Source organism: Chiloscyllium plagiosum, unplaced genomic scaffold (assembly GCF_037043375.1).
Source record: "Chiloscyllium plagiosum isolate Xiang-an unplaced genomic scaffold, Cpla_swu_hap1 HiC_scaffold_11, whole genome shotgun sequence".
In the NCBI taxonomy this organism is placed as follows: Eukaryota; Metazoa; Chordata; class Chondrichthyes; order Orectolobiformes; family Hemiscylliidae; genus Chiloscyllium; species Chiloscyllium plagiosum.
The window spans coordinates 17,413,872-17,440,134 of NW_028270149.1; the positions used below are offsets into that span (position 1 = coordinate 17,413,872).

Here is a 26,263-nt window from a genome sequence, read left to right on the forward strand (position 1 = left end):
TTTAGGAATTGGAGAAGTCCATTTTGCCCTTCAAGCCTGCTCCACCATTTAATGACAACATGGCTTATCGGATTGTGGTTTCAAATCAACTTTCCCATCTGACCCCCATAACCCCTGACCCGCACCATCCCCCATTCCTCAAACATTGAGGACTCTTCACTCCACAATCAATGTTCTCAAAAAGAGATCACAGTTCATTCTGTTTATAGAAGTTGACTGTGCCCAATTTGGCTGTTGCTTTTCATTTATTAAAATAACAACGTGCATTCATATAGCACCTTTCACATCTTAAGATGCCCAAAGGTACTTCATAAAAGCATGAAGTCAAAACTTAACCCCAAATCACAAGATGTTAAGTCAAGAGGATGGACACACTTGAAATGTGGAGCTTATTCAAGAAACAGCTACTGCGGATTCTTGCTAAGTATATAGCTATCAGGCAGGGAGATAGTTGTCAAGAGAGGGAGCCATGGTTTACTAAAGAAGTTGAACGTCATGTAAAGAGGAAGAGGAAGGCTTATGTGAGGATGAGATATGAAGGCTCAGTTAGGGGGCTTGAGAGTTATAAGTTAGCCAAAAAAAGATCTAAAGAGAGGGCTAAGAAAAGCCAGGAGAGGACATGAGAAGTTGTTGGTGGATAGGATAAAGGAAAACCGTCAGGCCTTCTATTGGTATATCAGGAATCAAAGAATGACTAGGGTAAGATTAGGGCCAATCAAAGGTAGTAGTGGGAAGTTGTGTGTGAAATCTGAGGATATAGGGGAAATACTTAATGAATACTTTTCATCAGTATTCACCTTGCAAAAGGGCAATGTTAGTGAGAATACGGAGATACAGGCTACTAGATTATATGTGATTGCAGTTGACAAAGAGGAGGTTTTAGCAATTTTGGAAGATCTGAAAATAGATAAAATCGGTGGGCCAGATGGGATTTACCCTCGGATTTTCGGGGAAGCAAGGGAATGTTGCCACCCAAATTGATAGGATTGTTAAGAAGGCATATGGTTTGTTAGCGTTTATTGGTAGGAGGATTGAGTTTCGGAGCCACGAGGTCAAGCTTCATTTATACAAGGCACTGGTAAGGCCACAGCTGGAGTATCGCATGGAGTTCTGGTCACCGCAGTATGGGTAGGAGGTGGAAGCTTTGGAAAGGGTTCAGAGGAGATTTACCAGGATGTTGCACATATGGAAGGATGGTCTTATGAGGAAAGGCTGAGTGAACTGCGGCTGTTTTAGTTGGAGTGAAGAAGGTTGAGAGGTGACTTAATTGAGACTCATAAGATAATCAGAGGGTTATACAGGGTGGTCAGTGAGAGCCTTTTTCCTTGGAAGGCGAAGGCTAACACGAGGGGACATAGCTTTAAATTGAGGGGCAAGAGATTTAGGACAGATATTAGGGGTGGTTTCTTTACTCAGAGAGTCGTATGGGCATGGAATAGCCTGCCTGCAACAGTAGTAGACTCGATGACATTCAGGGCATTTAAATGGGCGTTGGACATACATATGCATAATAGTGGAACAGTGTAGGTTAGATGGGCATCAGATTAATTTCACAGGTCAGCACAACATCGGGGGCCGAAGGGCCTGTACTGCACTGTTACATTCTCTGTTCTATGTTCAAACAACCGACTCAGGTAGGTTTTAAGGAACATCTTAAAATAGAAGAAGACGAAACGATTTTGGGAACAAATTTCAGGGCTCAAGATCCAAGTGACAGAAAGCATAGCAGCCAACAGATAGATTTTTAATCAGTAAGGGAATCAAGGGTTATAGGAAAAGGTAGGAAAGTGGAGTTGAGGATTATCAGATCAGCCATGATCTCATTGAAGGGCAAGGCAGACTTGATAGGCTGAATGGACTACTTCTGCTCCTATGTTTTCAGTCACAAGGCGTCCAAGTGGGCCCATTACAAACTCATTTCGTTAAGGCCAGAGATGATCACTGTGCACCGAGCACTGAGAGAAATACACTGGATCTCCCCAGGAGTGAAGTGACCTACTCCCCACTGGGACAGGAACAGAACCTTACCATCAGGATGGTCTTATGACCCTCGAGGTGACAAAATGTACAAAGTTGGCACTTACCAGAGCGAAAGAAGTCAAAGCAGCAAATATATTAGATTTTATTTTAAACGGACCATCAACCTATTGGAAAAGCCACCAGAGGATATTGCCACCTCATACTCCGGGACATTTCTTGGAGAAGGATTTGCACAGCTTCTCTTTAATTTTTTCACCGGATGAAATACAAAGCTGCTTCAAGTGTGGGTCTGTCATCAACAGTCAGTGCAAGCTCCCAGCACATTCACAACACGCATTTTATCACCAAAAGAAGACGGGGCAAACACTACCCTGGTATATTGAAGTCTGAGGAGCACACATCATCAGTGCTGTTTAACTTACCCGCTCTACACTTTTGAAGTACAGTTTGTATTCGGTGACAGTGAGCGTCCCACTGATGGCCCCAATGAAAGGACAGATGTATGTGACATCTTTGGCTATGAAGCAAACATACAGATATTATTCGTTAACTCTGCCCATCTACTTTATTCCAGCTGAGCCTTTTGAATTAAGCAACAATCAAAATTGCTGTATTCCTCAATTACCTGCCTGCATAGAAACCCTGCTGTCAAACAAAGTCCACATTAAACCGCTGCCTGTATTGAAAACAGACACGAATCTCTTCAAGTCTTCGCAAGACAACAGGAGGATTTCGCAGGAGAGAAAATTGGAGGCAATTCACAGAAAAGGTTTAACGGGGTTTCTGAAGGTTAGAGGAGAGGGGGAGAGAAGTCTTGTGGTTTGCAATCAGGGAAGCACTTGAATCATGGTGGAGCAGGAAACATGGAGAATCCTGGATTAACCGTGGGGGTAGGGGTGTTCTCCCTGGCTAGACAGACAGTCATTGAGCGAACTGCCAGCTTCTTTTTGGAGGGGCTCGCCAAGCCACGAGCCAATCAGGTGGTGGCAAGAGCTTACCCTGGAATCAAGGCCCCGGGTCAGAGTTCATGCCCATGGGATGTTGCTAGCCAACCAGAGGAGCTTGCTCTTGTACTCAACAGCGCCAAAGGGATCCTGTGGTTGCTGCTGGAAGAACACCCAGATAGGCCAAGTTCAAGTGATATCGAGGATTAAGTGGGATGGGGTTTGTGGGGTGAAGTGGACAACGGATTAACAGCATGGACCAAGTGGGGAACCCCCTTCCTAAGGCCCAAACCCTCAACCAGACACTGCATATTTTCAATCGAGGGATTCCATGCCCCCTCTCAGACCCTTCACACACCTCTTAACTGTGCCAGTCAGCTGCCCATTAGTTACATACTGAGAGAGTGACCTATAGTTGGGTTACTGTTGGCATCAGCCAGGACAGGGTAGGCGATTGAAGTCTTTGAGTGAGTATTACCTGGCCACACTAGGGCCTCAATTGGGAGTGGGACTGGAAGTTCAGCTATGAGTCTCCCTGCCCAGACTTAAGTCTGGAGGAGGTGCAAGGCAGTAGGGTTCAACTATGACACCATCCTGCTGATTCAATGGAGTTCCAGCCACAGGCAAGAGCAGACAATTCCACCGATGGAGTCAGGAACTTTGCTTTGAATCCTATAATGGCCAACTGCAGGGTAAGACTGCAAGTGAGGGAGGTAAGTGAGGATGAAGATCTTGGAGCTGATTGTGAGGGCATAGAAGTCACGGGCAGAATGTGTGACGGAAACCGTGGGCGATAGTGCGATGGGACAATACTTTTTGGGAAAGGGCTTAGTGACGTGAGTTCTGAATTACCGGAAATTTGTAAAATTGAAATATTTCACTGCTGAGCACACCTCAATAGCTCCACTTGTACTAGCTCTGCCGAATACAAATGTGAGCTACACAGACCTAGAAACCCTAGGTTTGTTGTCCAGTCTGTACAGAGTTCACAGTTCTCCGCCTGCACAGAAACACCCCTGCTCCTTCTCTCTTGTTTACAGGAAATGAGGACAGATAGAGCGAGGGATCCACTGCTCTCATTATCCACTAGTTGCTGTTGGGCAATGCGCACACACGTCATGAATTGGGTGTAAAACATCACTGATGAACAGCCTGTCGATTCACATTTGCCCAGCTCATACAAGGGGGGGGGCTGGGTATTTAAGTAAGTACTCGAGAAGGCAGCGATGTGGATATCAAATTAAAAACTAACACCCAGACTTAGATCATTCAAGAATAGCGCTTTGATTACACAATACATTTAACCATCAATGATAAAAGATTCCAATTATCACTGGACTCTTCAAAAAAAAATTCTATGAAAGCACAGTAAAACAAAAATCTGGTCAATTACTGTACACAGTTGGCTTCAATTGAGACTTTGTATAAGGCACCAATCTCAAGGCAAGGCTGAGGCAATTTTGCACAAATTTAAAACACTGAGCTCTCAACCATTTTGCCTGTCGGAGGTTTAGGGTCCCTGGAAACGGGAGGAGAAAGTGAGGTCTGCAGATGCTGAGATCAGAACTGAAAATGTGTTGCTGGAGAAGGGCTTATGCCCGAAACGTTGATTCTCCTGTTCCCTGGAAACGGGAGCCAATATGACTTTTGGTGTTTTTTTCAAAGGAATGCTATTATTCATTTTGGTCAATTTAAGCTTTTCTTCAAAAGAAAAGTTGAACGACTACTTAGAAACATAAAATACAGAAACTTACCAATTGCTTTGATAGCTTCCCCTGGAAAAAGTGGTGCCTCCTCCATTTGAGCAAGTTTATTTCCATCCCTCAGCACCTGACAATTAACCAAACCCAGTTAAAGGCACAGCCCACCCATTACTCTCACCTTCTTCGCACACATTCTGTCACCTCTCTTTCTCCATCTCTTAATAAAGTGGCTCCAGTGTTACCTAAACCTGTCACAGTTTCCTCCCACCCACCCACTTGGAAATTTCAAAGCTATTTCACAAATTCAAATTAAAATCGCCCCTTCCTTTCATATTTTACATTAATCTGAAACAGTAAATCCACTACAAAATAATAAGGGAATTGAAACAAATGGTTCAGAGCAGATTACTATGAAATAACACATCTTTTTCTTTGTCACGGCTTTCAGGCCATCAAAGAAAGGCAGTTTAAATTAACAGCAATATCTGTGGCTTTAGTCTGGGATGTTTGCCCCCAACCCTGCTTACAAAGCTTGGTTTAATTAACAGCATGATTTCTGCAGTTACAGTGTGCAAATCTTTCAGGTTGCTACCTTACTGACATAATATTCTCTTGTTTCTGAACAGGTGACCACGTTCAAAAGTCAAAACCGGGACAGATTGAGAAGCCACAGAAAGGGGGTCTGACACATTGGAAAACCAATGTTCAGGAAGGAAAGGCAGCTGAAGGTGGGAGACTCTGCAATGATGGCATCCCTGGGGCTATGTTCCAAAGTAGGCAACCCTGCTATTTAGATCATTTAAAGGTGTAATCAGTTGTGGGGCAATCAGCATCCACAAGATCAACCAATCAGCTCTGATGAAGAGTCATCTAGACTCGAAATGCTGGCTTGTTCTCTCTCCACACATGCTGCCTGACCCGCTGTGATTGCCAGCATTTTTTGTTTTCAGTACATATTCTAGCATCCGTAGCAATTTGCTCCCAGAGGGTGACAGGTCTCTGGGAGAGAACAAGGAGCAAATGTTAGGAGGCATGCAGGTCTGCTGCATACAATGGAATGTGACAGGCAGGACAAAATTTCATACAGATGTCCTCCCTCAAGACAAAACAAAGGTGGAAACTAGGAGTTCTGAACTACTTGTAGGAAACTGTTGAGACACTGAGCACGTTTAGTGAAGATCAGGGACTGTGCTGGAGAAAGCAGGCCTTATGGTCACCCTCACTTCTGATCATTAACCTTATTCTGTTGATGATGGATGATTGCAGTCCGTTCTGCGGATACAGCGCAGAATAATAAAACATCTTGAATGTACATAGTACCTGCAGTAATTTAGCATAACAGGATTAACATTATACATGCTTTTGCGTGGCATGAATGCGGATGAACAGCCAATCCCTCACAAGCACAGCATGAGCCTTTTTTCTTCTGCCTTAGTGGTGTAGAATTCCATTACAGAGCAGCTCAATTACTCCATTACATCAAACTAATGAATTAACCTCACTGAAGCATTTTATTGCGATATATGCACATTCCATTTCACAAACATACATATTTATATAATGCATTGTTAGAAAGCACTGCACAGTTCATGGTTTGCTTTAGTAACACTGTGGAACACTGCTAATCTGAACCCTGTACACTTCAGCACTCTGAACTGAGAGCTCGCTTTGTAAACAGCATCACAGTTGGATATGGGCTCCAATATATTTTTAAGTTGAACACCACCCCCAAACAATCAAGAGAATGATCGCCCTTACTGTTGGTCTTACAGTGACTGCCAAGCTGAGAGGCACAAGAAACTGTAAGTAAAGCACAGTATGCAGCGAAGATTTGTGCAGTTTAATCAATTCAGATTAGCACTGTCCTGCTGAATCATGCAACACAGAATGGGTACTTTTGGTCGGAGACGAGAGAGCAGTTTGCTGACACGGATTTTTGTTTTGTTTTGAAAACCAAAATACCTGCATGCAATTCATTCATTGGTAGGTGCTGGTTAGCTGAAGTCAGCTACAGGTTTAAGGAGAGTGGTGGGGAAGAAAAAAAAAATCACACATTTTCAATAAAGAGAAAGATCACTTGCCAAGGATTGAACACCCAGTTCAGGGTCAGCATCAGAATGGGAGGACCCATTGCAGCCATCCTGATTGTCCTGCAGATCAACGTCAGCAGTGGGGCGGAGGGGGGAAGCAGGGGAGCATGCACAAGGTGAGAGGTAACATATGTTACAGTTTACTAACGTGCAAACACTACAGCAAAAGGAATAGCTAGTACACATTGGGGAGCAATTTTACAGACTTTCCTTCCTTTTAAAAAAATGTACATTTTACACTGAGTTAAACAAACAAAATAAAGCTTTTTAATTCAATGCAACAAAAAAGGTTTGAACAGCTCACATCTATTGACTAAAATCAACAATGATAATGGGAAACAGCATGAAAAATACAAATGGAATAGACTGGGTTTCTGCCTTCGAGCTTTGGAACTGGTGGTATATGCCCTGTATGCTGTTTGAATACTGGGTCTCAGGGTCTCCCTTTAGCTGGTTCATAATTGTCCTGCTATGAGAGGTGTCAGGATTCAGTATGGTCCACAAGATGCCAGTGCCAGATTTTGCTGATTTCCGATCAGTGGACGAGAACTGGAAAACTGATGCCAGTGGACTGTTCGAGTTATTCTAAAACCTGGACAGAGAATCCAGAGCTGGGATTCGATCCTGCCTTGTATGAGCTTAAGGATCAGTAATGACACTGGAGAACTGCCTTGTTTTGGGTATCAGGGTTACAACTGCACTGACAAGCCAAAATTCTACTCACAGGCTGCATTTAATCTAAACTAGTCAGATTTTAACATTAAAGAACTTTTTAAAATATTCTGATTTTAAACTAAATGTTATTGGTCCTCACAGAATGTCTTACAACGCAGGCCATTTGGCCCATCTTGACTGCACCAGCTCTTCAAACCAGCATCATTACCTCATGCCAATCTCTTGCTTTTTCTTCATGCCCTTGCACACTATTTCTATCCAAATCACCATCCAATGTCCTTCTTGGATGCCTCAATTGAACCTGCCTCTGCCATACTACCAGGCAGTGAATTACACACCTTAACTCCTCGCTTCACTCTTGTTTCATTTGCACATCACTTTAAACAACGTCCTCTTGTTCGTGATCCTTTTACAACTGGGAATAATTTATAGTCATACAGACCCTTCAGTCCAATTCATCCATGCTGACCACATTTCCCAAACTAAATTAGTCCCCCTTGCCTGTATTTGACCCATATCTCTCTAAACCTTTCCCATCCATGTACCTGTCCAAATGTCTTTTAAACGGTGCAACTGTACCTGCATTTACCACTTCCTCTGGCAGTTCATTCCACATACAAACCACCGTGTTTGAATTTTCCCGATCTACTCTAACAAGCCTGCTCATGATTTTAATAACCTCAAAATCAGGTCTCCTGTCAGCCCGACCTTCTTTTCATAAACAACAGTCCCAACTTCTGCAATTTCCCCTCACATGCATGAGCTGCGATGAAAACGACAATACAGAAATTTCAGCAATCACTTATTTAATAAATCATTCAGTGTTTGAACGTGTCCCTGCTTACCATAATGTCTCATGTTTAAAGTTAGTGATAACTGAACACCAGAACCACAGTTAACTCAGAGTGGAGGGTGTAGCTGCTCTAGATCAGGGTTGTTCTACTCCAGACATGTGTTATGACATCTCTGAACAGGTTGACTAAAAAATATCTACGAACAACAATACATTTAAACCCAAGGATGTCAAGATAGAATCTCCTCCATGCCCACCAATCATTCTGCCTCCTCTCCATAATGCAGTCAGCTCTTACCCTTAGGGCACTGACCAGAAATACCTAGCATCCCCAATTGAAAGTTCCAGCACAGAACATTCAGAAACAACAAATCCAATCTCCTTTAGGGATGAACCAACCGAAAAGTGGCTTCAAAAGCATAGCCCTCTTCTTGGACTTCCTAATGTTAACCATTTCACTATTTCTACAAGGAATTGTATTCCAAAACGATCACCTTTCTGAAGATCTGTAAGCTAAAAATCTATTAACTGTCACAATACACATCTTAAATCCATTTCTGACCCACAGAAAGGGCCGTTTCAAAATGAGAGAGAAAATAATTAAAGCAAAATACTTTCACCTTCCATCCAGACTGCACGCCTTGATTAAAAAAACCCCGCATTTATCATAATAAGTGCAAAGCTATCACTTCAATCGATATTACAACAGAATGATTCATTCAAACGTCTTAAGTATACTTTTGTGTGTTCAGAGTACTGAATTTCACCTCAAATGAGTCTTTGTGAACTTCACCTGCTTTGAAATAAATGGTTCAAGTTATACACTGCTGATGATTACTTCCGGCCTAATTTTCACTAACCAGGAGGGTCCAATTGAACTGCTGATTGCAACAACTACCAATTTCAAGTTTCAAACTGACCCAATATTTCAATAACTCTACAGAGTGTGCAGAAGGGAAGGGTTTTTTTATATACAATATGATTTACAATCTGTAACCAATTTAGGCAAAATGCTCTTTTACTCTGACAATAAAGAATTACTTAGGTGTGAATCAAGAGGAAGAACATCACAATGATTGGCATTAGGTAAGTGTCATCGAGGGTATTTGTAGCACAGTGGTAATGTTCCTACTCTAAACCTGGAGGCCCATGTTCAAGTCTCCCCTGCTCCTGAGCTGTGTAACAACATCTCTGAATGGGTTGATTCGGGGAAAAAAAAATCTGTAAACATGGAGGGTTTATTTAATATTGAATTTGAAACAGACTAACAAAAAAAAGGAAGAATATTACCCTGCCTAATGTTGTACTTAAACATCTCTTTCAAAGGCATCACAAATATCAAGTTTACAAATGTGTATGCGATGAGCTGGTTCTGGGAATATATTGGTATTACCTGTTTGAGATAATCCTACGGTATAACAAGCAGTTAGTGCAAAATATTCACTGGTAATATTCATTTTAAGAAGTTGCCTCACTAGTTTTTATTCCTGCTCCAAGTTACAATATTTTAAATCAGTTATTCAGTTAACCGGAGGATCCCAGGGCTTCAGGAGATGCTATTCATTTGAAAACAACCACCAACACTGACTCTCCTGAGAAGTTACACAAACACTGATCGACTCTAACATACAAGTTATTTACTTGGGCCATCAAGTCTATACTAACACTCAGCAAGGACAATCCAGTAAATCCAACAGCCACACACTGAATGCTGAACCCCTTCAAGTACTTATCTAAATCCCTTTCTCCCTCCATCATCCTTTCAAACGTCACAAACTAAATCCTCTGGATACGCTGCAGAAAATTGTTTCACTTCATCTCAGATTCAACTCTTTTGACTGGTTAATATCGTCTAGCAGTGTCTTTGGACTCTCAATCTTTCTGTGAATGGGAACAAATTCGTCCTGTCTACTTTGCCTAGAGACATCACGGTTTAGAACAATCTCTGTTAAATTTCCTCTCAACCTCCTGTTCTCCACGGGAATAACTCCAGCTTCCAATGTATCCATTTCACTGAAACCCCCATCCCTGACAGCATTTTATAAATCTCTTCTGCACCATTCCTAAGAGAGTGGCATTCTTCCTAAAGAGCAGTGCCCTGAGCTATACACGATATTCCAATTAAGACCGAACTAATGGTTTGCAAATGTCCACCGTAAAGTCTTCAGTATGCTTTTATTTTTACAGACCTGAATCCTGCTTGCTTTTTCAATCAACGTCTCAACCTAACCTGTCAGCTTCAATGAGTTATGCACATATATCCCTTATGTCCATGCCCCGCTATTGCTGGAGAGGGAGCACACCATGTCCTGCAGTTTGCTTGAGGCCTTATATGACCGATGGGACCTGAAAGTTTATCTGCAAGCCCAGAACAATATTTTAATTTAAATTAATAAACTTCCTTTAAAGTTCTGATTTATATTATTGTATGTCTTTAAAGGGCTGTTAATTTAGTTGGTTTGTTTTATTTGATATTCATTAGATTCCCTACAGTGTGGAAACAGGCCATTTGGCCCAAAAGGTCTACACCGACCCTCCGAATAGTGACCCACCCAGACCCGTTTCCCTCTGACTAGTGCACCTAATACTATGGGCAATTCAACATGGCCAATTCACCTGCCCTGCATATCTTTGGACTGTGGGAAGAAACCGGTGCACCCGGAGGAAATCCACGCAGACACGGGGAGAATATGCAAACTCCACACAGACAGTCGCCTCAGACTGGAATTGAACGTGGTGCTGTGAGGCAGCAGTACTAACCACTGAGCCACCGTGCCGCCTTCAAAAATGTAGAATCATAGAATCACTACAGAGTAAAAAGTAAAACCCCTATTCCAACAAACACATTCTTACTTATTTTGTTGCTGTATGCAAAACCTATGCTTATGGTTGCAGTCTTTGGATTAGAGTTCCTAGAAGCTGAAATACTAATAGTGTACTATTACTCAAGAGCATTGCACAGAGTGAGTTGATCCTGACAGGGGGATTGTACTGTAAAATGTCAATACTAAGTGAAGAGTGTCAGGCAGTGTGCCAGTGTTTCTGATGGGATTTCGGTGACTGTCAGTAACTACAGAAAACATCACCAGCATGTCTATATTTTTAATCAGGGTCACAGAGCTCTGACACTATGTACAGAGACCTCAGGGCGTTCAGTCATAATTGTTCATGCAGAAGTTTATATACCACACGAGCCTCCTCCTACCTCATCTATTCCATTCCTTTCTCCCTCATTTGTTTAACTACTTTCCCTTCAATGTAACTAAGCTACTCATCTCAACTGGGGTGGTTGCAAGTTCCACATTCTCACTATTCTTTGGGTAAACAGATTCCTCCCGAATTCCTAATTGGATTCATCAGTTGCTATTGTATAGGTATGCGGCCCAGGTTTGGTCTCTCCATAACTGGGATCAATTCCCATGTTCCTACAGGGTGGTACAGTGGTTAGCACTGCTGTTAGCACAGGGACCAGAGTTCAATTCCAGCCTTGGGCAACTGTCTGTGTGGAGTTTGACCATTCTCCCCATGTCTGTGTAGGCTTCCTCCGGGTGCTCGGGTTTCCTCCCACAGTCCGAAGATGTGCACATTAGGTGGATTGGCCATGCTAAATTAGCCCGTACTGCCTAGGGATCTGCAGGCTATAGGTGGGTTAGCCATGGTAAATGCTGGGTTACGGGGATAGGGAGTGCTTTTTGGAGGGTCAGTGAGACTCAATGGGCCAAATGGCCTCTATCTAAACTGTTGGGATTCTATGATTCTACCCTCTCCATCCATTACATAATCTTAAAGGCCTCGATCAGGTTACTCACTAATGCCCCCCTTTTCGATTTTTTCTTTCTGCTATCATCCTCATCAATCTTTTTAAAGTGCTTCAGTGCCTCTATATGCTTTAACTTGCAGCCTAGACTACTCCAACTGTGGTCTCACCAAACATTTACATAAAATTAACATAGTTTCTCTACTTCCAAATTCTATGCTTGCAGCTTCATGTTTTGCTTTTGTTACAGCCTTAATGAACAGTGTCTTAGTGAGCTGTATCTCTCAATTGCCCCTCTTTTTTTTAATCTAACCAGAATTAATCGTCTCCTTGTCCCTCCTTCACTAAGACCTCATTATTTTGTACACATTGATATTCACTTGGCAATTAACACAGCCATTCTGCAGATTAATCAACCCTTTGCCAACATCTTCCTCAGTGTTAACCATAAATCCCTTAGTTCGATGTCATCACCTGGGACGAGTCTGTATTTTAAGTGTGGTTTCTGTGGCTGTGTTGCGACTTGAAGACACAATCATTTGAAACCAGCCCAACTTCAATTGTTCTGTGAGCATTTAACAGTGGTTCTCACGATCAATGTTACAAAATCAGAACTGAGGGAGGTTTAGAAAGCAAGCAGGTTGTACCCACCAGCCTGCTTCACACCAAAGCAACAGGCTTCAATTTAAAGGTCTGGGGATAGGGGCGATCTGTTACACTATTACATGCTTGGAGCAGGAATGACACTGGCTGAGAGCAAATCCTTGTGCTACAAATTTCCACAAAGCTACACACATCAACTTGGTCAACGGCAGTTTTGTTTTAATAAGCACTGCAAAAGTTGAAAATCCCACTCCATTAAAAGGAGGCAGAAAGTATAAGTTTTACTGACACTAAAACACAGGAAACATGAGGCCAAACACACTGGAAGCTTTGCGTCAGAGTACAAGAGACAAACAGGAAAGAAGAGAAGCCTGCTATGCTCCTGATTTGTTTCATCCTTACCCTTAGATTAGGCCTCCTGAGACCCTGTTAGTTAAAATACATTAACAAGAAGTCAATAAAGGACATTCAGTATCCCGGTCAAAGTCTCTCAACATTGAATTTTCCTCATCCCTGTCCAGTGACATCAAAAACAAAATAACATTACAAAAGCAATGAAATCCACAATATAACTCGTCAGTTTGTCACTTTTGCACCATTTAGCAGTAATCATTCAGAGAGGGCTCACAGGGTGAAGTGGGTGAAGCCGTGAGGATAACAGCAGACAGTTTAGCTGTAATCTTTTTGATCTATGTGTTAGTCCTGGTGAGCACTGTGATCACACAAGTCTCCCAGCAGCATGCAAACACAGGCAACACAGTGCTTCAATAGGCCATTACTCTGAGGCACTTTAAGACAGAGAGGGAGAGAGACTGGGGGATGTGGCCTATTGTTTGCAATTCCCTATACAGAGAGTTCCTGATGTCAAACAACAAGCAAATACAGAAAACATCCCATGGGGCTTGTTCTTTAGCAGGAGTTTGAGCCCAGGCCTCCCCTTCAGCTAGATAGCCGCACAGAGGGCGAGAGCAGAGAAATCAAAACCTTAAAAAAAATGAAAGGAGTGGAACACTGGCAGCATAACCTCTGATGTTACTTCTGACGGGATTCAGGACAGCAGCTTCCTCATACAGCTCAGGTTAAGTGCAGAGGGCAGTCGGGCCACTCTTAGCCATGATTCCTCAGCTCTGCGGTTACAACTCTGAGCCGTCAACCTTTCAACCTGTGCCAATGAGGAGTCCCGGGCTTCCAGAGACAGATTGCCAAGTGGGACACTGTGTGGAGAGAGGCAGGAAGCTGCAAAAATTAGAAATGGTCCTGGGCTTGGTTTTTGTTTCAGTATTTTTTCAGTCCTGGGCCCAGTATTTCAGTTCCTTGATGCTGGAGGCCTGAAGGTGAAGGGAAACGAAGAACAGCCAGGATAGACTGAGGTGAGCTGTGGTGAAATCCCCACAACTACCTCGCCCAATGGGACACTGCAGGAAAGACTGCAATTGGTCCTCATCTGGGTTCTGATCTTTGGGGTGGTGATGGACAATGGAGCAAGACCCGATGTGGTGAGGAATGGGATCAGGCAGGGGACAGACAATCTCAGCTCCTGTGGACTCAGTCTCAGCTCCTGTGGACTCAGTGCAGCCTTTCTGCTCCGTCTGGCAAGATTAAAATAATTAGTTCTGTTTTGGGACAACTAATCATTCATGAGTAGAGTTGGTCTGATATCTGCCCCATGCCACACTGTCACAAGTTTGATTTTAATAGAGGCTTTACAAAAGGGATAAGACCCCTTATTTGAGGGGAGGGTCACTGTCACTCAACTGGAAATCCAGAATCTCGGCAGATGTGGCGAGGGCATGGACTCAAATCCCAAAACATAGCAGCTAGTGTCAGTTTGAGTTCAATCAAAAAAATCTGGAATTGAAAAATCAGCCTCAGGAATAGTGACCTCATTCATTATCATAAAAACCCACCTTGGCACATTCGTACTGAAGAAGGGTCACTGGACCTGAAATGTTAACTCTGATATCTCTCCACAAGCAGGCCGCTGGACGTGGTGAGCTTTTCCAGCAATTTGTGTTTTTATTTCTGCTTCACTAATATTGTTTTTCTAAAAATTCATTCATGGGATGTGGGCGTCGCTGGCTTGGCCAGCATTTCTTACCCATCCCCAGTATCCAAGAGCAGTTAAGCGTCAACCACATTGACATGGGCCTGGAGTCATACGTAGGCCAGACCAGGTACGGATGGCAGCTTTATTCCCAAAAAAGACATTAGTGAACTAGATGTATTTTTCCCCCAACAATCAAGAACAGATCACAGTCATCATTAGACTCTTAATTCCAGATTCTTATTAAGTTCAAATTCCACCATCTGCCATGGTGGGATTTGAACCCAAGTCCCCAGAACATTACCTGGATCCCTGGATTAATAATCTAGTGATAATACCATTTGGTCATCACTTTCACTTCTGGAATCTGGTAACTTGGTCGGGCCTAGGTGGGACTCCAGATCCACTGCAATGTGGTTGACTCTTACCTGCACTCTGAGAAGGCCCTAACAAGCCACCCAGCTCGATGGACATTAAAGATGAGCTGTCTTTACCAGAGACGGCCACATCCCATCAAAGAACCAAAAAGACAAACTGACATAGATGCAGGGCCTAACTCCTATCTTGAAGGACACCCTAAACAAAATGGTCTCCACAAATATGGCAGCCAAACCAATACCCGCGGAGACTGGGCACAGGGCACCTTGTTTTGAAAATGTCACAGAGTCTATCAGAAAAGTGTGCTTAACATATACCAAGTTCTACTCTGTCAGCTGCACCAGCCTATGGAAAGATTCTTTCTGAGGACACAGATTGATAGAGATTTTCAGAGTGTTCCTGTCAGCAGTCAAGAGTAAATGATACATGAAAAGTAAATACTGGAAATTAGAAACTAAAACCAGAACTTCTGCAAATGCAGAGCAGTCAGCCAGTATCTGTAAAGAAAATGGGCAGATTACCCCTCCTGGTGCATGCCCTTGATCAAAACAAAAATGTTAGAAATCTATTTAGTAAAGTAGGAAACAGAAGGAAAAAAAAGCAGAAAAGTGGAAACGGGTTTTAACTCTTGGTAAAGGACTGGAAGAAATAAGAAAGGAGATCTGGAGCAGCAAACAACACAAAAATGCATAAAGGTGACTGTCTCACATAGGCCTCAGGCACTGGAGAAGGTAAAAAGACATTTGGTGTCCCTGCTGCCCTTACACAGTGGACTGCCTGTGGAGAAGAATAGAAAACAGAATCCTGGAAGAGGGTAGTGTTGGTATCTTGCTAGAAGTGGTGAAAGAGGATCTGGTGAAAGTGGCAGCTGATGGGTGTTGATGGTTGGGGAAAGGGGTTCCTTGGCAACCGCTGTTGAGAGGAGAATGAGCACGGTGGCTCGGGCAATGGAACAGACCATGTCAGAGATACTGACAATCATCATGGAGAAGAAACCATTGGGAAAGGGTGGGATTTCAGAAATCCCAATATGGACAGTGGAGTTTTCAGAGCAGAGAAGATGTGGAAACTAGGATAAGGAAATGTCATCTTTGCAAAAAGGTGGAATGGGAATAATCCAGACTTCTTGTGAGATCCTGTGAATCTGCAGTAATGTCACTGCCTGTAATGGACAGAGAGATGTTTGGGAAGAATCTGAGACAAATACCATAAAATTATTGGTCAAATGATATGAAAGATGTTGTAAAGCTATGATCAAGTCAGACAGTATAGATAGGGCCATTCCTGTTGGTAATGGGAGCACACAACAGAGGTATATTACACAAAACACCAATACAGCATTGAAGAACCAAGTGTAAACATCTATTCAAAAAGGAATGAGTGGGGAAAAATCCAGCAATAAATCATCAGACAACAGACAACAGACAAAAAGAAACTACAGCAATTCGTTTTCGTAAATTTAGATTTGAAGGGAAGAACTGGTTGCAAAGTTTAATCAGTTCTTCAAGTGTATCTCAATCAGGTGTCACAGTGAAAGTGCTTGTTAACAGCACATTCCAATGCAAGGTTGATGCAGTCAGTTCTGTCGTGTCGTTGTCCAAATAATGAGAGTTCTCAGTTGTATTAAAGTTGTCTAGAACTTATGGGTTTGGGTTAGGGTTCAAGACTGTCAGTCCCCTTTCAGTCATTGGGATGACAGTTGACAACCATCTCAAGTATCAGCTGATCATGTGACAGCATCTCCACTTGACTCACAGAACAATCTCCCATGGCTGGAATATTACACAGGTAACAATGTGACAGTCAAAAGGTTTTCATAACCTATACATCCAACATAAAAGGACATCGCCTCCTCAATATAATATCATTCCTTTCTTGAACTAACTGGGCACAGACTTAGATTGTTCAACTCTAATATTCTAGAGCACTCATGGAGAAGCAATGAGATGGTGCTTTGCTGATTATACTATTTGCAGTCTCACTTGCAGCATTGAACAAGACCATCCAGTTGGTTGCATCTCTTCGATAATTTTGCTTTGTCTCACATTTCCAGATTTTGTCCATAACCCCATAAGCTCCTCCACCTTTGAGTACCTCTCCAATTCCTTAACACTACTTAAGGAATCAGCTTCCACCATCTTTTCAGGTAGTGGTTTCAGATTCCAACAACATGCTATCTGAAAATGTCTCTTGATTTCCTGTAGATCATTTCCCAATTACATGAAATCCAGGTTCTCTAGTTAATGACTCACCTGCCAGAGAAAATAATTGTTCCTACTCGTCTATCAAACTCTCGGGGCATCTTGAAGACCTCTCTTAAGATTGCGTCTTAACCTTCTCTGTTCTGTAGGGGGCAGTACTAATATTTACAACCTCTCTTCATAACTTCAGGCCCTCATAATAAGATCGCATCCTGAGTCCTCTCGAAGAGCTTGACAGCTTCCTGAAGTGTAGAGCCCAGTATCATCCACCACACTCCAGCTGAGATATGAACAATCATTTGTACACTTGTGACATTGATGCATTTGCTTGCATATTTCCACTCTATAAACATAAATGACCCATATTCTTTTTCAACCACTTTATGAACTTGCTCTGTCACCTTTCGTAGGATTGGTGTATATGGACACCAGGATCTCTGGGCTCATCAGACTTGGCAATATTTTGCCACTTAGTGTACCATCTTTCCATTTTAGATCCCCAAACAGCATCACTTCACAACTCTCTGGATGGAACCCTATCATCCATTTCACCAGCCTACCCTAGGTCATCCTGAACACACTAATTATCCTCATCTACTTTCCAAAGTTTGGCATCGTCTGAAAGCATTATAATTGGTTCCATGCATTAGAGTCTAGGTACTTAAAAAAACTGAATAGAGTAATGGATCTAAATTACTCCTTGTGAAACACCACCAGAAATTTCTCCCAGTCTGAAAAAACACCCTTTGCCACTACACTTCTACTTCCTGTGTCTGAGCCAATTTTGTATCCAAACCATCGGTTTACCCACCCATGTTAAATGGAGGATCAAACACCCACTGCTTCGAAACTTGGTCAACATCCTCTATTGCCTTATTAGTTCTGTAGTTGAGTAAATCCTCTTTAAAGAGGAACACAAATAATGGATTTTCTATCCTTCACCAACCGCACTGCCTCTGCATTTACTGCTTTCATTGCATGCAACACTGAAATATTTCAACCTGCTGTAAATGAAAGCATTTAACTAAATTATACTGTGCTACAGACACCAGTGCTGAGCCTTACTCCAGAACATCAATCTAAAACACAGAATGTAATCTGCATCACCTATTAGTTACCTTCTTTGATGTCATTAATACTTCTATAGTAAAAGCAAGAATTATTTTCCATATTTTTTATGGTACATAAATCAGGTCAATGCCATGAGACATTAGATCTACAAACACCAGAGTGTAACAACATCCATCTGTACCCACAGTGAAGTCTTTATTGCCCAAGTTATGAAGCAGACTGTGGAGGGTGTTAGGGAGATGCTTAACCAGCAGGAAGGATGATTCAGAAAATGACCCTCGCACAACTCCTGCTAATTACTTGGACAGGCACACAAAGCTTTGCTGATAGTGGCAGGGTATTTTTGAAGAGGAGGCAAAGAGACAGAGGAGAGAGTTATTGTGAGAAACAGACTCTAAAAGACTGCAGGTGTTACGATTTTAAACTGGCATCACTTACCCGGTAATCTTTGGAGACGTTATCTGGAGCTGCTGTCGTTGAAAGCTGGGTTGAGATTGTAGCAGCAATGAGCTGTTTACACCATTCAACATGAGATCCTGGAGGGCTGTTCAAACAGGAGAAACCATCAGGCTCCATCAACAACGTTGGCAAATTAAAACCAGACCGCATCAGTGTATTATCACTGTTAATAACTACTTTGACTAAAATCAAAGTCCCAACTAATCAACATATTTTTAAGCACAGGGCCATCCTCATGTGTTATATCTGCAGTCTGATCACTAACTTAATCGCACTTTAACAAGGTATAAACAGCTGGCTGATGAGTTGACTTGTCCTAAAATAGTGGAGCTAGGAGTCTTACAGCATTCCTCTGAGCCAGAAGGTCCTGTGTTCAAGCGTCACCTATTTCAGAAGAGTGACATAATACAACAGGTTGATTAAACAGGCTGGGGCTGTTTTCCCTGGAGTGTCGGAGGTTGAGGGGTGGCCTTATAGAGGTTTACAAAATTATGAGGGGCATGGATAGGATAAATAGACAAAGTCTTCTCCCTGGGGTCGGGGAGTCCAGAACTAGAGGGCATAGGTTGAGAGTGAGAGGGGAAAGATATAAAAGAGACCTATGAGAGGGTGGTATGTATATGGAATGAGCTGCCAGAGGAAGTGGTGGAGGCTGGTACAATTGCAATATTTAAAAAGCATTTGGATGGGTATACGAATAGAAAGGGTTTGGAGGGATGTGGGCCAGGTGCTGGCAGGTGGGACTAGATTGGGTTGGGATATCTGGTCGGCATGGACAGGTTGGACTGGAATCTGTTTCCATGCTGTACATCTCTATGACTCTAAATATCTAAAACAGTGGAGCTGTGTAAATCGGAATAAAGACATACTGTATTGCCTAAAATATTCCACAGGCTAGATGTGGGCAATTATCACTCATAACACAACTTACAGAAACTCTAACTTTTAGCAGTGCCTAGATGGGTGCAGCTCCAATATTACTTAGGAAGCTCGACACCATCCAGGACAAAGCAGGTTGCTTGATGGTACACCATCCACCATCTTCAACATTCATTCTCCTTCAGCACTGACACTAAAGGCAGCAGTGTGCACCAGGTAGGAGATGGACTTCAGTAACTCACCAAGACTCCTTTAGAGCACCTTCCAAACCTATGACCTTTACGAAAAGAAGGATAAAAGCAGCAGATGCATGGGGAAGACCACCACCTGCAAGAGCCGCCTCCACCCAGCTCCCCCAATCCCCACCACATCACACTCACAATTCTCACTTGGAACAACATCACAGTCCCTTCACTGCCATTGGGTCAAAATCCTGGAATTTCCTAGAATTGCATTCTACGGGCTCCTACATCCCAATGACTTCAGAGATTTCAGGAAAACAGCTCTCTATTACCAACTCCAAGTTAACTAGGATAGATCATAAGATATAGGAGCAGAATTAGGCCATTTGGCCCATCAGTCTGCTCAGCCATTCGATTACAGCTAATCTGTTTCTTAACGCCATTCTCCTACCTTCTCCCTGTAACCCATGATCCCCTTAGAAATCAAGAATCTATCTATTTTTGTCTAAAATATGCTCAATGACCTGGCCTCCACAGCCTTATGTGGCAATAAATTCCATAGATGCACCACTCGCTGGTTGAAGAAATTCCTCCTCACCTCAGTTCTAAAGAGTCGATCCTACACTCTAAAGCTGTGCCCTTGGGTCCTAGTCTCTCCTACTAATGGAAATATCTTCTCCACATCCATTCTATCCAAGCCTCTCAGTATTCTGTAAGTTTCAATCCGATCCCCTGTCATCCTTCTAAACTCCATCAAATACAAACCCGGAGTCCTCAACAGCTCTTCATACAGTCAGTTCTGCTATAAAGTGGTAGTTCCATTCTCGTACAATCTCGTGTTGGAAGGAAATCGCACAATAGTGAGAAAGCTGGTAGCCTTACACATCTGTCCGTGATGCGGGAAAGCGCTTAACCACAGTGGCGGGGGGAGGCATTTGTTCAGAAGAATTAAGGACATCTGTTCTTAGTGTCAATGGATCAGTGTAAATAAGGTGAGAACATTTGTTCACTTGTGGAATGTGTGGCAGTACTTCCTTCTCACCCCCAGGGCTCGAAGCGCATATATTTCACAGTTGGATGTCGGATAATTAAATTTTTGGTTTATATCGAAGACTCTTAACAAAACTCATACTCAATAGGAAAAGAACTTTTAATTTATTAAGCTGAGTGGAGTATGCACATAACAGAACAATCCTGATACATTTTCATGTATACCACACTGAGCATATTTGAATTAATGAAACTCAGTTCCGTAATCTTGACTGTTCTGGAAGGTGTCTGTCTCATTACCCTTACAAGCTAGGGAAACACAAAGGCTGAAACTGACATTGTAAGAAAGTTGGAAGATGTTCATGTGAGTGAGAGAGAGAAAACATTCTTCTGTAAATTACATTCACTGACTGAAGGCTTCAGGGACACAGAGTGACAGAGAGAGAGAGAGAGAGAGAGAGAGAGAGACAGACAGAGGACAGAAGCTGGTGGAAAGGTTAACCCTTTATGGTCTGATTTGAATGAACACTGTGTTGTCATGGATTGAATGTTTGCTTGCTGTTCCCTGGAGCTCAAGACCTGGGAATGTTATGAATTTAAATTGCATTTTCTGAATCTAAGATGATTTTAAAGGAAAAAGCCATTTATTAGGACAGCATTACTGGGTATCTTAGCTGAGCAAGGTTACCTTGTGACCTTTTCCACATAGTTTAGACTAGTTTCTTGTTATGATGTACTAGCCAAAGCAATTGGCCATTTAGCCTAGCTTGATCAGGGCTCCCACTTTGATGTGCATGTAGCTTAATTAGTCAGCGTACTCAGACATGTCAATGAGTTTCGCTTTCTCTGCAAACTTTTGCCATTTTATTGCTGCTTATCTGATTAAGGACATGTGGCGTTTTTGTAACTTTAATACCAAATTCTGTATAAAGACAGCTTGTTTGCAGCAACAAGGAGGGTAACCTGAGAGAGCTCTTAGGGGTAAGACCATTACTCTACTAAAAGTTTTAGAACCTTAGCTCAAGGCTGACTTGTAGGTATCTATGTTATTGTGTAACATTGATGCCATTGGTAAATAAAGGTAATAATTTAAACTAAACTGTGTGTAAGAATTTTATATTCCAGACTGCCACAGAGTACGATCTCCAGGGTGAACCAAGACAGGCTTAAAGGTTGAGTCCATCAGGGATTCCCTGAGCCATCTTGAATAGGTACTTTAACAATAGCAGCACCGTATAAACTGAAAGGGCTGGAATCACGTTATAACCAATACACGCTTTAAAAGTTTGCACTTTAGAAACAGTGTCCCCAGTTCGTTAATCCCATTACAGTGAATTTGTGTCAATGAAACATGCATTATAGCAGAACAACCTGTACGACAAGCTCTCCATCCCTGGAATCATTCTTGTAGACCTCCTCCAATGCCAGCACATCCTTCCTTAGATACGGGGCCCAACCCTGCCACAATATTCAAAATGCAGTCTGACCAGAGCCTTACACAGGCTTCGCAGTCCATAACTGCTCTAATATTCCAGACCTCTCGAAATGATTGCTACCATTCCATTTGCCTTCCTATCTGCCAACTGAACCTGCATATTAACCTTAAGTCAATCCTAAACTAAGACTCCCAAGTCCTTTTGTGCTTCATATTTCCAAAGCCTTTTCTCACTTAGAAAATCATCTATTCTCCTGACCAAAGTGTATAACCTTATATTTTCACACATTGTGTCCCATCTGCCACTTCTTTGCTCACTCTCCCAGCCTGTCCAAGTCCTTCTGCAGCCTCTCAACATTACCTGTCCCTCCACCTATTTTTGTATCATCTGCAAACTTTGCAACAATGCCCTCAGTTCCTTCTTCTAGATCGTGAATGTGTAACGTGAACAGTTGTGGTCCTAACACCAACCCCTGCAGAACTCCACTAGTCACTGGCTGCCAAGTTGAAAAAGACTCTTTTATACCAATTCTGTGCCTTCTGCCAGTCAGTCAATCCTCTATCTATGACAGCAGCTTGCCCCTAACACCATGGGCTCTTGTCTTATTTATCAGCCTGTTCTGCACCTTATCAAAAGCTTTCTGGAAACCCAAATTGATTGTATCTGTTAATGTAAATTTTGTTCCACAAATCTGGACGGCACAAGTTTCTGTACAATGGTAGATGCTTTATTATCGGAGAGCCAGCGAGAGATTCTCAATGTCCCCAAAGTAACCGTGCATCTACTTGTGGCGACCCTTCTCCATGAATCTCTGCCCTACACACAAAGACAATATATTTTATAGGAATTAAACAAAAGATTTATCGGTCACATGGGTGATTGTGATCACATAGTTTAAAGTAGATAATTATGAATTTACAAAGTCCGATGAATGTCGATGTCCAGTGATGTGTGAATGGATTACGGAAACTGATTATCGTGTTCTTCATGACTATGTGTTGATGGGAAGAAATTAAGGCAGAAGGGTTTTGCCTGCTGTAAATGGGGGATTCACATATCTATGCTAATATGGAGGGGAGGTTAATGGGGGATTCACATACCTATACTAATATGGAGGGGAAGACAATGGGAGCGGGAGGCAGTTTAACAGGGTTGTGGCCAAGGCTATCAGTCTTGTCTGGAAAGAGCAAATACCTCTGTCTGGGGCTACAGAGGGAATTCACATGTGTGGCTCCACTAGGCTCCATTTCTGAGAAACAGTCAGCCTCCCCCCTATTGAGATGTTCTGTCTGTATTGTAAGAGGACAGGCTTTCAGTTGATACTGCAGTAAGTCATTTGGTAATGGAATATTTAATCCTTGAGTCCCCAATATGTCCTGAAAGAGAAGCACAGCACAGAACTGACCCCTCTGTGGCATTTTAACTTCCTCAGTATCCACTGGTTCTCCTTTGTCATAGCTTTGAGTATTAGCTGCTAATCCAACCACTTGAACAAATAAAAATAACTGAAAGAAAATACCATTTTATTAGGGTGGCAACAAAATAGTAAGTACGCCACGGTGTACTGCCATCCTGCTAAAATACAGTCTTAACAAAAAAAACAAAAGAACTGCAGATACTGGAAATCAGAAACAAACAGAAATTTCTAGAGAAACTCAGCAGGACAGACAGCATCTGTAGAGTTAATGCAGAGTTAACATTTCGGGTTCAGTCACCCTTCATCAGAACCCTGCTACAATCTTCTTGGGGGTCTCATGTAAATACTGGAGATGGTCCACCAAAGCTCAAAGGTTGGTGATAATGTGTACCCAGAATATTGTGTGGCTGGACAGTCTGTATGCTGTCAATGATTGTTTTTCTTTCATAGAGTTTTAGTTTGAAAGTAGCTATACTGCATACATTTGTGACATCTACATTTGCAAAAATATGAAGATTTTACAAAATGCGAGTCAATCTCTCATGACTTTGCAGTAAAAACTAGGAGTAATCCTCAGATGAAGCAGCCTTAAGAAGCAGGAGTTAATTGGACCGAGCATACAAATTTCAGTCTCATTTTTAAAAATATACACTGCAATTTAATATTAATACTTTTATTTTAATAATTCAGCAATACTTTTATATCCTGAGTATTCATCAAATTCCCGTTTGCAAGTTACTATTCAGTCTGCTGCCATCATCCTTACAGGCAGCGTGTTCCTGATCACAACTTTTAATATGTGAAAAAAAAATTTCTTCTTCTCTGAGATTCTTTTCACATTTACCTTAAATCTGTCTTCTCTGGTTACTGACCTTTCTAGCACACAAACAAATTTCTCCTTACTTACTCTCTCAATACTTTCCTTGATTTTGAACACCCATATTAAACCTATCTTTAACCTTCTCAGCTCAAAGGAGCACAGCTCCAGTTTCTCTAATTTCACCTCTTACTGCAGTCACTCATTCCAGGCAGTTTTGTAAACGTGACTGTAATAATTTATCATTTCACATAAATTGACAAAATGCACGCACAATTCAAGCTTTTTAAAATGGATTGTAGCAAGACGGCTATTCTGGTGGATAAAGGTATTCTTCAGTGTATGTACGACGATGCCATTGGAGGAGTGAGTGAGTGAGTGAGGACTGCAGATGGTGAAGACCAAAGTCAGAATGCTGAAGGGCTTATGTCTGAAACGTCAACTCTCCTGATCCTCAGATGCTGCCTGATCTGTTGTGCTTTTTCAGCACCACACTTTTCGACTATGCCAATAGAGGGTCAGTTAGTTCAGTTGGTCAAATAGCTGGTTTGCGATGCAGAGTGATGCCAATAGTGTAGGTTCAATTCCCGCACTCGCTGACGTTACCATTAAGGCCTCTCCTTCTCAACCTCTCCCCTCACCTGAGGTGTCGTGACCCTCAGATCAATCTCATCACCAGTCACCTGTCTCCAATGAGAGAGCAGCTGTATGGTACTATGGGGACTTTACCTTTTTATCTATTAGCAAAGTAAAGGTTAAAGTCACCACAGTCTTATCACCACAGTTCTAGGCTGCTCACTCATTAGAGAGAGATTCAAATGCAGGCCTATACTAATGCAGACTATGTGGTTCCCTGAGCAGACTGTCAAAGACATTTGGCATAATGTCTCATCACCAGAATTTTAATACAAGCACCAAGACATCGCTTGGCTGGTGCTGAGAAAGGCACAGTCTGTGAGATCCTTCATGTAAATCCAGTCGGTCTGCACCTCTGGACACTGCCCTCGACATGGCTGGTGTGTGTGTGTGTGTGTGTGTGTGTGCTAGAATGTGCCTTTGCAAAGGAAGTCTGGAGAGAGATGCAGTGGGTTTTGTCCAGGTTCATCCTGAGCAGCTCTGTGACACAGGACTCTGTGCTGTATGGTCTGTTCCCCAGGAAGCACACTGAGACAAACATTGACTGTGCCTGGAGGACCATCAACTAGGTGAATAAAGCTCCTTGGTCTGCCTGAAACCTGTTGGTCTTCCAGAACAAGGAGTTGACATCGACTGAGCATTACAGACTGGCACATTCCAAGGTCCAGGACCTTGTGCTGAGGGATGCACTAAAGCTTGGGGCAGCTGCTGCCACCAAGGCACAGTGGGGAAAGACCGCTGTCTGAGGTCTTCCTGTTGAAGTTAAATGGGGGCCCATTCAGTAACGGACCCGCCTGGTGCCTCAAATCTATGGCAATATAGTCTGGTTCAAGTAGGAGATGCCTTTGGTTTGTTCAGATAGAGGCAAACTCCAATGTTTGTTTTGTTTCTTTACAGAAACAAACTGTGTTTATGACTAAGTATATATAGAGAAAAGATATCTTTAATGAATAAAGTATTTTTGAAATTTTTAAAAATTCCAAAGACCTGCCAGCCCCTGCTGTTTGTCGTTCTAAATCCGGATCACAATTCATGCTCTCCTCAGGATCATTCGGCGGAGGCTGAGGGGAGATCTGATAGAGGTTTATAAAATCATGAGGGGCATGGATCGGGTAAATAGGCAAGGTATGTACCCTGAGATGGGGGAGTCCAGAGCTAGAGGGCATAGATTTAAGCTGAGGGGGGAAAAATTTAAAAGGGACCTCAGG

The 26,263-nt window shown here is 42.4% G+C and overlaps 1 protein-coding gene across 4 annotated transcripts in view; it reads right to left on the reverse strand.

Moving 5' to 3' along the window:
• The window catches only part of LOC122557418 (phosphatidylinositol-3-phosphate phosphatase MTMR1), a 96,216-nt gene that overhangs the window by 54,408 nt on the left and 15,545 nt on the right, over window positions 1-26,263 (reverse strand). Inside the window, exons 2-6 of one of the 4 annotated variants that reach the window (XM_043705114.2) lie at window positions 18,678-18,783; window positions 12,948-12,971; window positions 6,709-6,777; window positions 4,679-4,754; window positions 2,403-2,497 (exon numbers count right to left, since the gene is read on the reverse strand). In XM_043705114.2, the coding sequence (XP_043561049.1) occupies window positions 2,403-2,497; window positions 4,679-4,754; window positions 6,709-6,777; window positions 12,948-12,971; window positions 18,678-18,783 (370 nt within the window). The remainder of the gene's footprint in view (window positions 1-2,402; window positions 2,498-4,678; window positions 4,755-6,708; window positions 6,778-12,947; window positions 12,972-18,677; window positions 18,784-26,263) is intronic. The other 3 variants (XM_043705116.2, XM_043705117.2, XM_043705118.2) reach the window with 3 other exon arrangements.